General features: G+C 40.6%; 1 protein-coding gene across 1 annotated transcript in view; it reads right to left on the minus strand.

The window, feature by feature from the left end:
* The window catches only part of ADAMTSL1 (ADAMTS like 1), a 412,706-nt gene that overhangs the window by 37,406 nt on the left and 358,813 nt on the right, over nt 1-16,487 (minus strand). Inside the window, 4 exon segments of the mRNA XM_065740553.1 lie at nt 1,292-2,432; nt 3,687-3,840; nt 6,048-6,227; nt 12,840-13,050. Coding sequence (XP_065596625.1) covers nt 1,292-2,432; nt 3,687-3,840; nt 6,048-6,227; nt 12,840-13,050 — 1,686 coding nt within the window.

Raw genomic sequence — 16,487 nt, forward strand, 5'->3', positions numbered from 1 at the left:
CATCCTCAAATTCAAAATATGTTTCCCTGCTGTATCTTGATCACTGAATACAACAAGTTGGAAGGGAACCACAAAGATCATGTTCGTCTCCTGTTTCACACTGGACAGTACAAAATTCAAACTGATATTTCTGATTGTTGTTCACATGCTTCCTGGACTCTGGCAGGTTGCAGGTGTGAGCACTGCCATGGGAGTTCAGTGAAGAATCTTTTCCTAATCTCCAATCTGATCCTCCCCAGACACTGCTCCTTGTCATTCTCTCATACCACATCACTGTTACCAGAGAGCAGAGATCAGTGCTGCCCCTCTGCTCCCCTTTTGAGGCTCTTCAGGTCAAAATGAGGCCTCCCCTCAGCATCTTGTTTGTGCTGAACAAACGGAGGGACCCCAGAATCTACTCAAATGTCTTCCCCTTTACACTCTTTATCATCTTTGCTGCCTTCTACCTGGCCACTCTCTAATGCTATTAAATTTCTTTTATGTCCTTTAGCACGGTTTGCACCCTCTATCAGAACATACCCAGGGGATGGTGATCACAGTGCCCACTGAGTTTCATCCTGAGTTTTATTATGGATGAATACATGTGCCAAAGACAGAAGCCTCACTACCTCCAAGTTCTGCTACCAGAACCATGTTAGAGAGACATTGTTGAAACATTGTGAGAAATGCAATTCCAATAGAGGATGAACCCCTCACCAGGGAACTATACTGCATGGTGTTTGACAGAAAACTAAATTCCAGATTTATTTTCAGGTACCTCTGTGATCAGTCATGAGAATGTATACTTCACAGATATCCTTCTGAATTTGGAACCAGTCTGAAATAATGCCAGAGTGAGTCATAAGACAGCCCTATCTATCTAGTGGATTAACTCTGAAATCTGAAGTTAACAACCCAGATATCATCAATATTTGTACACCAAATCTTCATACACATAAGCTTCATACCAGAAGTATCTACTTTCACATAGGAAAATGCAACGAAGCTCCCAGCCTCCAGACATGGAGTGGTTTGTTGACTGCATTAATCACTTACTTATTTCTATGCTTCAAAATATCTTTTTATTTACTGAAACAGAATTAAGAATAGATTGCCATACCAGAGTGGTTCAGCATCCAGACCTTGCTGCAGTTACATTGCCCTGCTTCCCACTATATATATAAGCCCTTCTTCCAGCTACAAAATCAGACAACAGCAAAAAGTTGGTTTTCCCATAGACTGGCCTTAAAATATGGAAACTGAAGAGCAAAAATGTTAACTGTTTTCTTAAAAGTTAAATAATTTATTTTACCTATCATTGTATTTCACCTCCTCTCCATTCTTAGCCCAGCTGATGGTGGGCTTTGGGTTTCCCACTGCTTCGCAGTGAAGCAGCACACTCAATGTGCCACTGGCTAGGACCACTGTCTGTCCCAGGTGGGTGACAACCTCTGAAGCAGAAAGCTGTTGTGCTGCTGAAATCTTTCGGAGGATGGCAGGTTTTTGATGAGGGCCATGCAAGCCATTTGTTGGGTTCACAGAGGTGGGAAGAAGTGCTTCAGCAGAAGATGTTCTCAGAGAGCTGGTAAATCCAGAAACATATCTGTGGAAAGGATATTCCATAGAAGCTGAATCAACTCTTCGCCTCGATGCTTTGAGGACAGATTCCTGATGCTCCAAGTGACTCTTGAATATCTCATGAGCCAGCTGTACAACAAGCTGCTCAGTGTAAATATCTTTAAGCTCCTCAGGTTGCTGAGATAAATTCCTTATGATATCATCCAACCGTTTCTGCTCTGTGATCATAGTAAACGGCAGGCTATACTCCGGTCTCTGGTCTTCCTCTGAGGACACATTTCTCTCTGTGGACTCCTGGGCTTCCCAGAACTCCAGATTTTCCCCTGGCCAGCCCCTCTGGTGTAGCAGCCTTGAGACAATATTGTCATACCAGACACTAGGGTCAGCAAGATGCCCTCGCTTTTCAGTCTTGCTCCCATTGAAGAGAATCCCATTGATACGTCTCTCCTGTGTTCTCAAGGCTTCATTTAGGCTGGCCTTTCTCATGGCCTCTTCCTCCCTAATGCCAGCTGGCTGCCCAGCAATGAGATTTTTGTTGTTTCCTATTAGTTTAATTACAAAATGCTCCTGGGCTGGCCCTGCTATGCATGTATATGTCCCAGTGTCTGAAGGTTTCAAATGATGGATTTTCATGTACCCATAGGGTGCAATTGTGATGTGAGCTGAGCTGATGAGCCTCTTGTTATCCTTCTCCCAAAAGATCATTGACTTCCGGAACCTCCTTGTGGGGCATCGGAGAATAACGGAGGTTTTGGGCAGCAGGTAGGCATACCCACCCACAATAAAGTGTAGTTTCTTCTGCTTCCTTGTCTGGATGTAAACTTTCTTTACGGCCACAATATGAGGACTTTGCTTATGAGCTGGCCTGTTGTGCCCTGAAATATCATTAATACTATTAGTATATGGTACCATTAAACAAAACAAGCAGTTTACTTTGGTTCTGGCAGCGTTTGACCCATTAGATGACAATGGGAGAAACTGGCCGCCAGCTGCTGAACATTAAGCTGGAACAGTCACAGTAAGAAGAACAATGCTCACTTCAGGAATGAAAAGTAGTCCTGCCCATTGTACGTGCCAGTAACAAGAACTTTATGAAAAGAAGAAAAGTCCAGTGTAAAGGTAGTTCTTGTTGTTAATCTATATCAATGAACACTATTGTTTAATTAATAAACAAAAAGGACAAATGTTTACCATCCCAGACCAGAAATCCAATACAATCTTGCAGATCACATCAGTAAACTCAAGAAATAATACTGAACAGGACAAAACTGTATGGAATAAGCTTAAAAACACAGGGTAGATACTATTGAAGTGCATCAATTCAGTTGCCAGATCTTTATGACAGATATTTGTATTACAAAGCACTATACAAAACAGCAAAGGTGCCATTAGTGAATACCATAACACATTTGGCCCTGTCATTGGTTCTGAATGTGAGATCTTATTTTATTCCTGACATAATCAACATTTAATAGGTTTCAGAGTACATAGTCTGCTTTAAGCTAAAGTAAGGTTGCCATTCAGTCTTTCATATCTCCATCTGGTTTACTGCAAGCTAGGGAAGGTCATACAGGGAGACCATTTCTCTTGTGAAAGGCAACAGAAAAGGCATGGAACACCAACATGAAATACATCCAACCTGTATTGCATGACTCCTTAGAAATCCCAAGTCACACAAGGTTCTGAGTGACAAAATGAAAAATACTGATTTTAAATGATCTTAAAAAAGTATCCCTTACATTTTCTTTGTAGCTAAGCTAGCCAAATTTTGTTCAAAGCTCAGGTTGCTATCCTGCATTTATAAGCCTTATGTTCCAGTTGTGCAATTCAGATCTAGATTTGGGTCAGAATTTTGAGCTAGTTCACCCAGAAACTATTAGTTCCTTTCCAGCATTAGTTCATACACAACTCCACACTAAGATGTACAGCTTTTATCCATTGTCTAAATTTTTATTATTAAATAGAAAATTCTGGCTCATAGATAGGAAAACCGTGCTACAGTAGCCACTCTGCATATACTGAACAACACTACGGCAAGAGAAGGTTATTAAGCATGTGACACTATGTATTTCCTAGTGATGGATATTCAAGCCCCCTTTGCCCAGACACTAAGTTTATTTTTCACTTACTTGCACAGGTTGCTAGTGCACAGGGCCTGAGCAAGGACGAGAATGGCAAAGGTGGGCACAAGGAGGAATTGATGATGATGGAACCCCCTGTTTTCAGCATCTTTCTGCAAATAGCATTTCGACTTTGAGTTCCCTCTCCACAACTCACTGAACACTGCAAACAGAATGACAAACATTAGGATAGAAACTTGCAGATCTAGCAGAAGTTATAAATGTGTGTTTCAGGTTCTAATGAGTTACTTCAGCCTAGCAGTTATCAGATGTAATCTACACAGAAGAGCACAAACCCTTTAATCTGTAGTGCCTATAAAATCATAGAATCATAGAATCATAGGGGTTGGAAGGGACCTCAAGAGATCATCACCTCAAGAGACCAACCCCCCTGCCAAAGCAGGTTCCCTACACCAGGTCACACAGGTAGGCGTCCAGGCGGGTCGTGAATATCTCCAGAGAAGGAGACTCCACAACCCCCCTGTGCAGCCTGTGCCAGTGCTCTGTCACCCTCACCGTAAAGAAGTTCTTGCGCACATTCGTGCAGAACCTCCTGTGCTTCAGCTTCTGTCCATTCCATGTTGTTCTGTCTCAACACACTGCTGAAAAGAGTCTGGCCTCTCCACTTTGTCCCCCACACCTCAGATATTTATAAACCTGGATCAGGTCCCCTCTCAGTCTTCTTTTCTCAAGGCTATAGAGACCCAGTTCACTTAGCCTTTCTTCATAGGGGAGATCTTCCAGGCCCTTCACCATCTTTGTGGCCCTCCTCTGGACTCTTTCCAAGAGATCCCTGTCTTTTTTATCCTGGGGAGCCCAGAACTGGACACAGTACTCCAGATGAGGCCTCACCAGGGCAGGGTAGAGGGGGAGTCTCACCTCCCTTGACCTGCTGGCCACGCTCTTTTTAATGCATCCCAGAATGCCATTGGCCCTCTTGGCCACGAGAGCACACTGCTGGCTCATGGTCAACCTGTTCTCCACCAGGACACCCAGGTCCCTCTCTACAGAGCTCCTCTCCAGCAGCTCATCCCCCAGCCTGTACTGGTGCATGCAATTATTCCTCCCTAGGTGCAAGACTCTACACTTGCTTTTGTTAAATTTCATCCAGTTAAATGCATGGATGTGCACTGCTTGGGAGAATTTGAGCAGGCTTATTTTATTTCACACTTCTGTATATAGCATCACAGTAATTGAGAATACAGGGTTTTACCCCGGGACAGCAGCATGCAAAAGTGCTGGCAAGCAGGAGGAATGCCTGTATGGGACACAAACTCATTGCTGTAGATCCTGTGTCTACACTGTAACACACTCTTATGAGACATACTGGAGAGGGAGAAAGAGGGAGAAAAGAAACAGTGGGTAAAAAGAGTAAAAAGACAGTCTTTTTGCTCAAAAAAGACAAATGGTGAGGAGAGAGTGAAGTCAGATTTCATTTTAAAGAGTGCCAGCATACAGAAATGTGAGCTGTATGGATGCCAGCATAAACCATGCCGCAACTTCTTAGGACCAGAATTGCTATCTTCACTGACTGAAAGGATATGTCTTAATGCTTTATGAGATCAACCATTTATTTGAATAAAATGTCAAGACAGACAATCACATTAAGGCTACAAGTAGGCACTGTGAGGTGACTGGGGTTTCATTCAGGATTATGATATTCTCTACCTCTTTGCATGAAGAATAAAGAAAGTAGAAGTAGACATTAGATTGCAAGAGGGGGAATGTGTTTCATGCTTACAGGCATTAAAATATCAAATTATATTTTCCTTTTTGCTGTCATATAAGTAAAGAATTTTTTTCTTAAGCCATATGGAACTGGAAAGGAAGCCTGAGGAATGCAAGACTTTGGTAGAATGAGGTTTTTTTTGGCCATCCTTAAATTGAACAAAGGAAGGAACTATCAAACATTACGAAATCAGTGAGAGTGACAGGCCTGATGTCTCTAGTGGTATACCTACAGAAGACTGAAGTAATTCTTTCCCCCTTCCCCTCTCTCCCCTTTTTGGGAAGAAAAACCACTAAGCCTGAGAAAGTGAAGATTACAATTCAGGGGTGACTTGTATGAACAGATGAAAAGGCTGTACATGTACAGAGGTGGAAATTTATTGTTTTGAGCATGGATTGTGTTTATGCCAGAAGAAAGGCATAAATTATTCTGGTTAAACTGCATCGGTAGTAGAGATGAGGTAACAACTACTAAGATAGTGATTATTACATCATTTACTAGGACATTAAGTACAGATTACAGGACAAAACTGGGCATAGTAGGCCTTGTGCAGTCTGAACACGTTTGGCTCCTTCATACCAAGTGACTGAGAAACATAATCACCAAGAACAGCAGTGATTTCATGCATATAAACAGCATACCTGTGACCAGTCAGAAAGAAGCCACTCATTAGGACAGTCCTCATTTTTGCATGTTTGCTGGGAAACCAGCTTTGGCATGGAGCAGAAGGTTTCAGGCAGCTCTATCAAGCTTCCATCTGCCAGGCGCTGCTTGCAAAGTATATCTCGCTTCTGGACACCGCCTCCACATGTCTGTGAACACTGTGAGAGAAAAGAGATAGTCACCTTGCATCACACTTGCACGATGTCAAACTGCAGCAAAAAATTAATCGTGAGTTTCAGCAGAAATCAACACCTAGTTCTAGACAAGCAGAAAATGTAACAAAAAATATCAGAGATATCAAAGCAGATTCCTTTTTAAAGTGTAAAAAATATTTTGGGAAGTGGAAAGAATATATTTTGATAAAGTGAAAATAAACAAAAAACAAAACAGAAATACCTGCTCCAGCATTTCTGAAAGATTTTGTTCTCAGAAATCTGTATAGAAGCAATGGCTCAGGAATGTAGCATGGAGGAGGAAAATCTGCCCTTTCCTATATCTGTAAATTTGACCTAGGTTCAAGTGTCTCTGCCTGAGCTATGGCTGTGCAACTGGCAACGTGAGAGAGTATGGAAGTATCTTCTCCAGAAGACAATTCAAGACCTAGTTCATTTCCAGGTTTTTATTATGCACATTAGATAACAATAACTATGATCTAAATATTTATTCAGATTCAGCTTATTAAAAAAGAGTTTGCATTAGTGAGAAAAACAAATGGAAATTTGAGTGTGATAAATGTTTCCTTAGTTAATCACTTTGCCTTTCCTTCCGTTTGTAATTTTCTTATTTCTCATGTCTTAACTTCATGAGGTCTGTTAGTAGTGCAGTTCAAAACTAAACTGTCCAGACTTAAATTCCTGTCCTTGAAGACTTCTTGCAGTGCAGCATTTCTCTCATTTTTAACTCATGTGAAAGCTGTATTCCAGCTGCAATCTGCTGTTGGCCTCAACAATTGGTGTATAAGGTTAGTATAATAAACGATTAAATAACCATGCAGTCCTTTTATATTTATGGCTGTCATGACAGCAGTGCGTGCTCTTTCCAAAAGGTAAGGAGGAAGGTTTATTTGAGTAAAACTAAATCTGACTGATTAATATCCACAGAACCCACCTCCCCTCTCTCTTTAATGTAAATATCCCCCCTCTGTATCCATTTTCTACTCATGCAGGGCAGGAAATTTTGAACAAGCAGATTTAATAGATTTCCTGAATCTTTTTTGTAAGCTTGGTGGCTCAGGCTCAGCCCTTTTTTTCTGACAAACTTTTTGCTGTGGATGGTAGGAGGCTTTTGATTCTTCCATGCATTCCAGACAGTTTAACCCCATTTATATCTTTTCCAGGCAAAGGATGAGGAGGAGCTTGCACTATGCTGAAATTGCTAGGAGTTGCTTATAGTTCATAACACAGGAATTATGTCCAAGAAGTACTAAGCCAGGTGAAGAAAATCAAACTAAGACATCTATGAAGGGAATTTAAAAAATCTTGGAGCCATGAAAGATCCTCCTCTCCTTGAGAGAACTGCATAAAATTCAATGTGAGCCTCATTTTTTTAGGTTATACATTTCCCTTGAAGGGCATAATGGAAGTGCAGACTTGAACACCGTGAAGAAAAATGTATTTTTATTTAGTTTGCCATTTAATGAGTAAAAATAGCATTTGTTCTACTTAGAATGTTATAAAGCAGAAAAGCTTCAAAAAAATTAAAGCAAGTAAGATGATACTTTGATTTTCAGCAAAAGGAAACATTAATCAGCCTTTCATTCAAGGACAATTCATTCTGAGGAGAGAATAAATCACAAAAAATATGATTACAAATATTATTTCAAGATTGCCTAAGAACTGTAGTCATACACCAGAGCCAAAATATGTTAGACACTGTATAAACACAACAAAAACATGTTCCCTCTGTCAGTCAAACAAATCCCAGGAAGTCTCCCTGGCCTTCCATCTCTAAGAGATTAAAAAAAGTAAGACAAAACAGGTCTTTTCTTGCTTCTTACACTTCAGTCACGCACACTGCTTTGTTCTCTGAAGAATAACTAGCTACTCAACAACAAACTCCACGCCAAATGCCAGAGAGAGCCGAACACAGTAACAAGATTTCTCTTGGTCAGAAGGAACACCCTTCTAGGACAGTACTGGATTACTGTACTGGAGCTCTGCTTGTGCCCATCTTTGACTCCTGGAACCTTTTCACTTCTCAGGGATCTTTGTTGACTTGTGTCACGGTGTTATCCGTGACAGTGACCCAAGGGGAACCGAGAAGGGAGAGAGGAGAGAAAAAGAAACTGCGTCAGTGGCCGCACGGCCGCCCGAGCAGAGCCGCGCTCCGGGAGCGGGAGGGGGAAACAGCGGGAAGAGATGGGTCTACAAGAAAACAACGGCACGATCTGAGAAGGAACAGTAACTTTACTAGATATAATAAAATTGAACAATTGAGAGAGAGATAAAAATTTCCAAACCAAAAGCCGTGAGCTTACATTAAGGACGAAACTGCAGGGGAAGCACACGTGCTGAACCCCCACGGCAGCCCAGAGCAACGCGCCCAGACCGAGCGCCGCCTGCATCCGGTGCGGAGCTCCGCCCCTCTGCTGCTCCCACAGCATTAACTCCTTCACTGCTGCGTGATGCTCTGGTGTGGAATACCGGCATCAACACCACAAAACCACAACTTGTCTCTAGCAGAAACTTCTAGCTCTCAGATTATTTAATGAAAGATAGTAGACCAATGAGAGCAATGTCTACAATGTGTGCTTGGATTTACCTCCCACAGCGTCTGAGCAGACCCAGTTTCTATATCCCTTTCAGAGGAGACCTGTGACTCTACCAGGGTACAAGCTTCAAGACCTGCATCTACCCACACTGATACACAATTTTGCCTAGTTAAACTATTAGTTTAAGAAAACATAAGGCAAAGCTGACACCTGAGAAGATAATCCATATATCCTATTCCAGACACTCGTTGCTGGAGTTTGCTGCCTTTTACCATATGCTGGCATAAGTATTTGTGCAGTTACACACTGAGTCAAAGCAGAAGGTTAGTCTAGACTTAAGTCAATTATACTTCTGGCTGGCTTTAGCCAGATCATCGTGTTGACTGTACAACACTTCCTGAGTCGCAAATGGAGTAGGTGCTGTGAGGGCAAGAAAGAGCTCCCCACAACAGATATGGTCTCCTTTGGTAGAAGTGCTGACACATGTCATTCTAAACTGCTGACAGAACTGTGGCCTTGGCTTCTCCAATAGCAACCATTGCTTTGATCTATTCTGCTCATACAGCAGTCTGCAAAAATTACAATTAACACAAAGGACTGATGGTTCCCACTAAATGTAGAGAGGAAAAGCCAACCATTTCAGTCTCAGCACATGCTTATGGGCATCTTCTCACATGCATACATATACCACAAAGAATTTGAGCAAAGACACGAATTTCAGTGTTTGGGAGTCAGGGAAGATGGTTTCCTCTTTAGATGCCCTTGGCAATGGCTGAATCTTTGAAAGGATGTAATGTTAAGCCAGTTCTGCTTACAGGCAGAAGTGTTTAATTTCACACTGCCCTCTGCTCAAGGTGATGGGACTACAGCAGCACAAGCTATGGCTTTACATAATGGCTTGCGTTATGGCTTTAAGCAATTATAACTTACAATTCCACAGCAAGATACAGCATCTGTGCAGGGAAAATACACATTTCTCTCAGCTGGTTTCTAAGGACTATCACTAGTATATTTAGAAAGGACTTTTTACAATATAGAGAAAAATAGCTATGAAAATATCTGAAAAGGATAAGAGCTTTCCCATGCTAATTCTACTGTCAAGCTACTGTTCTGATTATCTTTGGAGTGAAGATATCACTGAGCAAGACAAAAAGAACACTGAGACTGACACTGTGGGACTAGTAATAAAATAAAGAAAGACCATTAGACCATTTATTAATGGATGTCTCCCATTTGAAGTCTGAAGAACAGATATTTACAAAGGCTTGTAAAAATGAAAGCTCACATCCACTTTCCTATAGGAACACGCTTCTGAAAATAAAATAAACATCTTAATGCATTTAGCTGAGAAATAAACCTGTTCTAAAACTCAGAGTCTTGGTTCTGCAAAGAGATACTTTAAAAATCACTTGGAATGTTACAACACTGATAATTATCCTGTGTTTATCTGCCAGAAACATTAGGGCTTTTAAAGGCACTGAATTCAGAGAATCTTTCTTTTAGAAGCATAATGAACCTTAAAAGAGAAAATGCTGTGTATTGCAATTTAAATCTCCTGCTTATTTGTTTGCTTAAAATCTATTTTGGGAGAGTGCTTGGAAAAGAAGGATGAATCTATAGATGAGACCAAAGAAATGTCTTCAATCTGTACCATAAGGAGAACAGATGTTGCTTTCTATTGCCTGTGAGGCTTCATAGGACATTTCTTATTGTGAGAAAGCACCTTCCTGCACGTCTCTCTCCACGCATGTAGAAACATTTCTCAGGGATCCAGAGCAATGGGAGTTCTGTGCAAGATCTGCAAGTACAAAGTCTGCAGGCCTCTCCAAGCAACCTTCTGCAGTATTTGGGCTGGTGAAGGCTTCCTTCTGAAACCACAACACTGGGCACCCCCTGGCTTGGTAGCTTTGCTGCACAGCCAGAGTTTGCCTCCAGGTCAAGTCTTGACTACCAACATCCCATCTCTTGCATGTCCCAGGAGCCAAGTGGTTGTAGTAATCACACAGTGCAATGCACTGTCCTGATGGTACAGGTTTTCCCACAGAGGTCATCCATGGGAAACTTGTTTGAGACAGAACTGCTAGGCCTGGCCTTGTAACAGGGTGGAAATAACAGTACAGTGGGAGGTGGTACAAAGAAGGAACACAGAAAGCCTTTAAAAAATGAGAGGATGAAAATTCACTTTGATGGATATCTGCTTTTTCTTTCACTATATTCTTTCAGTCAGAGGCAGATAACTACATGTAGAGTATTGCACTGTTTATGCCATTTTCTCATAATGAAAGTTAATCACAAGAAATATTCAGTGCCCATATAGCGAGGTGCTATCTAAAGAGCAGAGCATCCTGCAAAGCCTGTGGAAAAAAGTGCAGAGGAGCTATATTGTGACATTAAACCACAGCCGTGAATTGCAGCACAGACCCTCTGTCTCCACCCAGTCCAGAGAAGACAGTGGTTACACATGAAGTGCAACCTGAACTGCCTATTTTAATTCCTGATTGATATGTTTATTAAAAACTTTATACTTAATTGAGCTTTATCCTCCCAAAGATCTGCTATATCTCCTGCAAAAAGGCTGGTTATTTGAGAGTCCCTGAGGACAAAAAAAAAAAAAAAAAGGCCTAAAACATTACTTTAGACAGGCAGACATGTGTATGTTCATGCTGCTGAGGAAGACATTCGAATCCTGAAAAAAGTCTATCTGAAAATATCTCTAGCAGAAACAATTTTAGTATGTTCCAGGCTGGCCTACAGCCAATGGCCATTTTTAGCAGAGCATCAATTTTACAGCATACTATAATGAATGTTTCTTCTGACTGTTCAAATAAACTTGCAGAAAATTGTTTTCTCTAAGGACTGTGGCCAACTAAAGGCTTTTTAACAAACACATGCACTCCTTACAGTATATCTTTTGTTATGTGTTACTAAAAAGCTACTTTCTATTTACAAATACAGCCTTTATGTGTGAGTATGGCCCAGAAATATTCAAAAGTACAACTAAGCAAATATGTGTATGTGAATATTGGTAGACAAATTAACAATAAAGCATGAAATATTGCTCAGTTGTTTTAAACAATGGACTAACACCATAGGCTACTCATCTAGCTTTGACAGAACATCAGGATGGCATAAATTTTGGTTGCTGGGATGTCTGCCCAAATCCAGAGGTCTCCTGTGAAGTACAGTTTCATAGATTTAACAGCTTCATTATGTTATTACATTAACATCTTCCTGGCTGCTAAGTCAAGGGTAGATTTTATAGATGGAGACTGGGAGTCATAAGTAAGTACAGTGCCAAGTGCTCATGGTTTTCAGATAGCATGGAATGAATCCTTACTCCAGCAGAACAGAAGGTTTAAATAGGCCTTTTACTTGCACCTCCTCTGTACACTGATTTTTCACTTTCTTCTCAACAGCAGGATAGAGTAATTTCTTCCTATGAAGTATTATATCCAACATCATCACCTTTAGGTCTTCTGAATTGCTTAAGTGTTTTCTTTTGCAACCAAGTGGCAGCAAATAAAATCATTTCAGGCTGCCTAATAAAAAGCCTTGTGCACATCCATTGTGTAGATATGAATTATCAGTAATTATGTAATACAGCATGAATTTCATAAAGTACCCAACACTCATTTGTGACTTTGCAAGATGAGGAGAGATTCTTGCTCTAAAACAAATTACTTGAGAATAGAAGGAATACTCAACATGTTCTAGAGATCCTCTTCTTCCTGATCCTTGTAGCTTTGTATTCTTAGAAACTCTGGCATTACTAACCCAACTTGACTCCAGCTGACCATCAGTCATATCCCAGAATCACATCTGGAATCTGTGGTCAGCTATTAAACGTTATCAGTAATTCTGTTTTAGAATTTATTTCCCAATTAAAACCTTGATTCAGTTTTCAATAAAAAGCAAAAAGAGACACTTCTATTTTTTTAAAGAAGTTCATCAGTACAATTAATGATTTTTCTTGATAAGCTAATACAAAATAACTCACTGATAATGTGTGTAATGACTGCTTTCAATAATTATTAAATGAAATTTACTCATACATTCTTACCTCTTGCCATTCTGTAGTATACCAGGAGGGTGGACAGTCAAATCGATTACAGGCTTGTACAAGGGATGGCTTAGGTTTATGGCACAATTCATCTGCTAAGATCACGGTCTCATTACTTTCTCTTGATAGTAGGTGAGAACAGAAGACATCTCGTGTCTGCAATCCGACTCCACACGTAAGACTGCAGGTGTTCCATTTCCCAATTTCCCATCTGTACAGGGATCAGAAGAGAAAAACTTAAGCATAAAATAATGTAACCTTGATCTTTCTCTTTTAATAATAACAGATGGAGTGAAGAAGCAGTAAATGAAAGAGATTCCTCCTTCTCTGACCAAGGTGAACCTTCTGGTAGCTGCTGGGTGAATATTAACTGTTCCCCTGCATTCTTGTCAAAATCTCTTGGACTTTAAGTATGTAATAACATAAGATTAGTTTTGTGCCCTAAATTAGAAGCTTCTGATGAGCCAGATCCTGTCTAATGTATTTCAAGACTGAATGGACTTGATTAGATGGTTTTTTTCTGTATTTAACCAAAAGACAAAAAAGCTAGTAACAATATTTATCAGAGGACTGGTGAATTCCTGAGCCAAAATTTATTCTAGAAGATATAGATGTAGGGTTCCTGACAGACTTTTTCTTGCTGTGGAGACAGGGTGTGCTAAGGCCTCAAGAGATGGGACAGAATAGCAGCAAGACCCTCTTAAACTTCTGAGTGAAAAACTGAGTCAACCCTTCTGTCCTAGCTGTGTAAATCCCGCATCAATAGGGCTGTTGATGGCTGAATTTCATTGTTCATCACATTAGAGCTAGTTTTCTGTTGCTGAGCTGTACTGAAAACACTAAGTCCAACAGTTATACACAGAATATTGCTTAAAGTGTCAGGTCACTCTCTTGTATTCTACTAGAAGGTAATTCACAGATATACAGAACACATACACAAAGAAACCCTATATTCAGAGTGAATAAAAAAAAAGCACAGTCTTCCCATCAACTTTAGACAAAACACTAGACTGACACGGGCATACTCCCACATCCAAAATGGAAGTACAAAAGACAGATACTGACACTTCGTCTAATTCTGAAGAATAGCTTCCCTTCCTGCATGATCTCACTGAAACTGCTGGAGAAGTAAATTAAACATTCAGGACAAGGAAGGCTCAGTGAATTTGCCCTTGAAGAAAGTAAAACCAGGCAGAAACTAAAAAGAGTGATTATGATGAAAGACACTCTCAAGGCTCCAAGCAGGGTAGAGACAAACAATGAAGGAAAGTTACGAAACATGTCAGCAACATTAAACAAAATCTGTGAAGGAGCTAAGGGGAAAAACTCTGACAGTCTACAATCAGAAGTCATTGCAAATGGTTCAGCATGTTTGAAATATATCATGTTAGTAAATACTTTATGGAAAAACACCCAATCACCTTCTGACACATAACTATTCTAACATTTCTATTTTTCTAAAGTTATGTATTTGTTCCCAGTTTCACAATATTATCCACAAACAAATGAAGTCTGTAGGTAAGACATACTTTTTCCTTACTAGATGGTAATGCAAATGGACCAAAATGCCAAATTGTTCTCCTTCTGTGCTCCATCTGCTGATTACATTGTCTGATTTTATAGTATGACAGGATGTGCTCTGAGCATTAGCATTATGCAATAATGACACTCTAGTTTGGTCTCAGGCAACTGCCTTGGTAGTGAAATTTACCCTCTCTTCCTTAAATGCCACAGTGCTATTGTGCTTTTAGCACAAAAAAAAAAAAAAAAAAAAAAAGTGTTTAACCCTTTCTAACAATGCACAAACCCTGAATACCAAGCTAGAAGTTTCCATGGCCTCCTTCCAGGCTGCAATACGCTGAAGGCCACTTAAGTCTGATACTGGGAGCTATTTAGCAGTGGAATAGGAGTGACATCTGGCAGCCAGTTAGGCTAATCTGGAATATGCTCTCCATATGAATGATCTTGGGGGAGAGGTCTTCCCAGATTTTCCCATAAAATTGTCAGTCAGAATTAATGTGGATATCAGCTACCCTTTAGTTTCAGCACAATCTAAACTAAGATATTTGAGTAGGTGCTGAAAAGAAGGCATTTTCTTATTTCAGAATCTATTTTCATACATGGGTAGTTGCCAAAGTTTCATGTATTCAAGCAGTGGTAATAGATGTTGCCTCCAGCAACACATTGTTTTCTATTGGTATAAGAGCACAGAGATTCTGTTGGTAGTTCTCATCTCAGTGGATAGTAGGCTGCATATACTCTTTGGAGATCTTAGCTTCTGCATAAAAGAGTGTTTGTTCCTCCTTCTAGAAAAAAAATGCTTTGTTTCAATAAGGAAAAAGGATATTTTCTTTTTTATAATGTTTCAGTTTTCTGTACACTTGTTGCCCTATCATTTTATATCATTTTGTTCACTACTCCTTGCAGCTGCTCTTAGCAAGAGAGTCTGTAGAGGTGCTCAGGAAACTTCCCTCTTGCCCTTGATTTTTATGAGGTTTCATAGATACAAAAGAAAGAATGGAGAGTAGGGTAGGGATGTGCAAATCTAATCTAAACCTTCCCTCTCTTTAGTTTAAAACCATTCTCCCTTGTCCTGTCACTACCTATCAGTGTAAAAAGTTGATTTTTCCCTTGTTTATAATCTCCCTTTAAATATATGGAAAGTCCTCTCAGACTTCTCTGCTCCAGACTGGACAAGCCCAGTCCTTCAGCCTGTGCTCTTAGGAGGGGTGCTCCAGCCCTCTGATCTCTGCGTACTTCCTCCAAACCATCTTCAAAAGCTCAGTATCTTTCCCATGTTGGAGGCCTCAAACATGGATCCAATTCTCCAGATGGGGCCTCATGAGGGCAGAGTGCAGAGGGACATTCATCTCCGTCATCCTGCTGGCTGCCCATCTTCTGATGGAACTCAGGATACTGTTGGCCTTATGGACTGCAAGTGAACACTGCTGGTTCGTGTTAAGTTTTTCATCTGCCAAAACCCCTAAATCCCTCTCAGGAGGGCTAATCACAAGGATTTCTTCTTCTAGACTGTTATACATATCTGAGAATACTCTGACTCAAGGGCAAAATCTTGTACTCTGCTTTGTTGAATCTCATTAAGTTCACATGGATCCACCTTTTGAATTAATCTAGATCCCTCTGGATGGCATCCCTTTTGCCTTATCAATTGAACCACACATACTAGTGTTATCAGCAAACTTGCTGAGGGTACACTTGATCCCGTCATTAACATCATTGATAAAGACATTAAAGAGTGCTGGTTCAAAGACAGATCCCTGTGGGACACCACTCTTCACTGGCCTCCTGGACATAGTGTTGCTGACCAGAACCTTCTGGCTGCAACCATCCAACCAAGAACATGGTTGGATAGAACGTAAGAACATATCCACTGAACTGTCCAGCTTTCAAATACATCTTATTTAATGATAAGGATGTAGTGTGGGACCATGTCAAAGGGCTTGCACAAATCCAAATAGATGGCATCAGTTGCCATCCCTTTGTCATCGATGTCATCACTCCATCATAGAAGGCCACTAGGTTGGTCAGGCATGACCTTACCTTGCTGAAGACACACTGACTGTTCTGAATCACCTGCTTGTCTCTCATGTGCCTGTTCCATGGTCTTTCCAGGCACAGAGGAGAGGC

The sequence above is a fragment of the Cyrtonyx montezumae genome, unplaced genomic scaffold, assembly GCF_038088225.1.
Source record: "Cyrtonyx montezumae isolate F1298 unplaced genomic scaffold, pur_monq_1.0 scaffold_29, whole genome shotgun sequence".
Taxonomy (NCBI): Eukaryota; Metazoa; Chordata; class Aves; order Galliformes; family Odontophoridae; genus Cyrtonyx; species Cyrtonyx montezumae.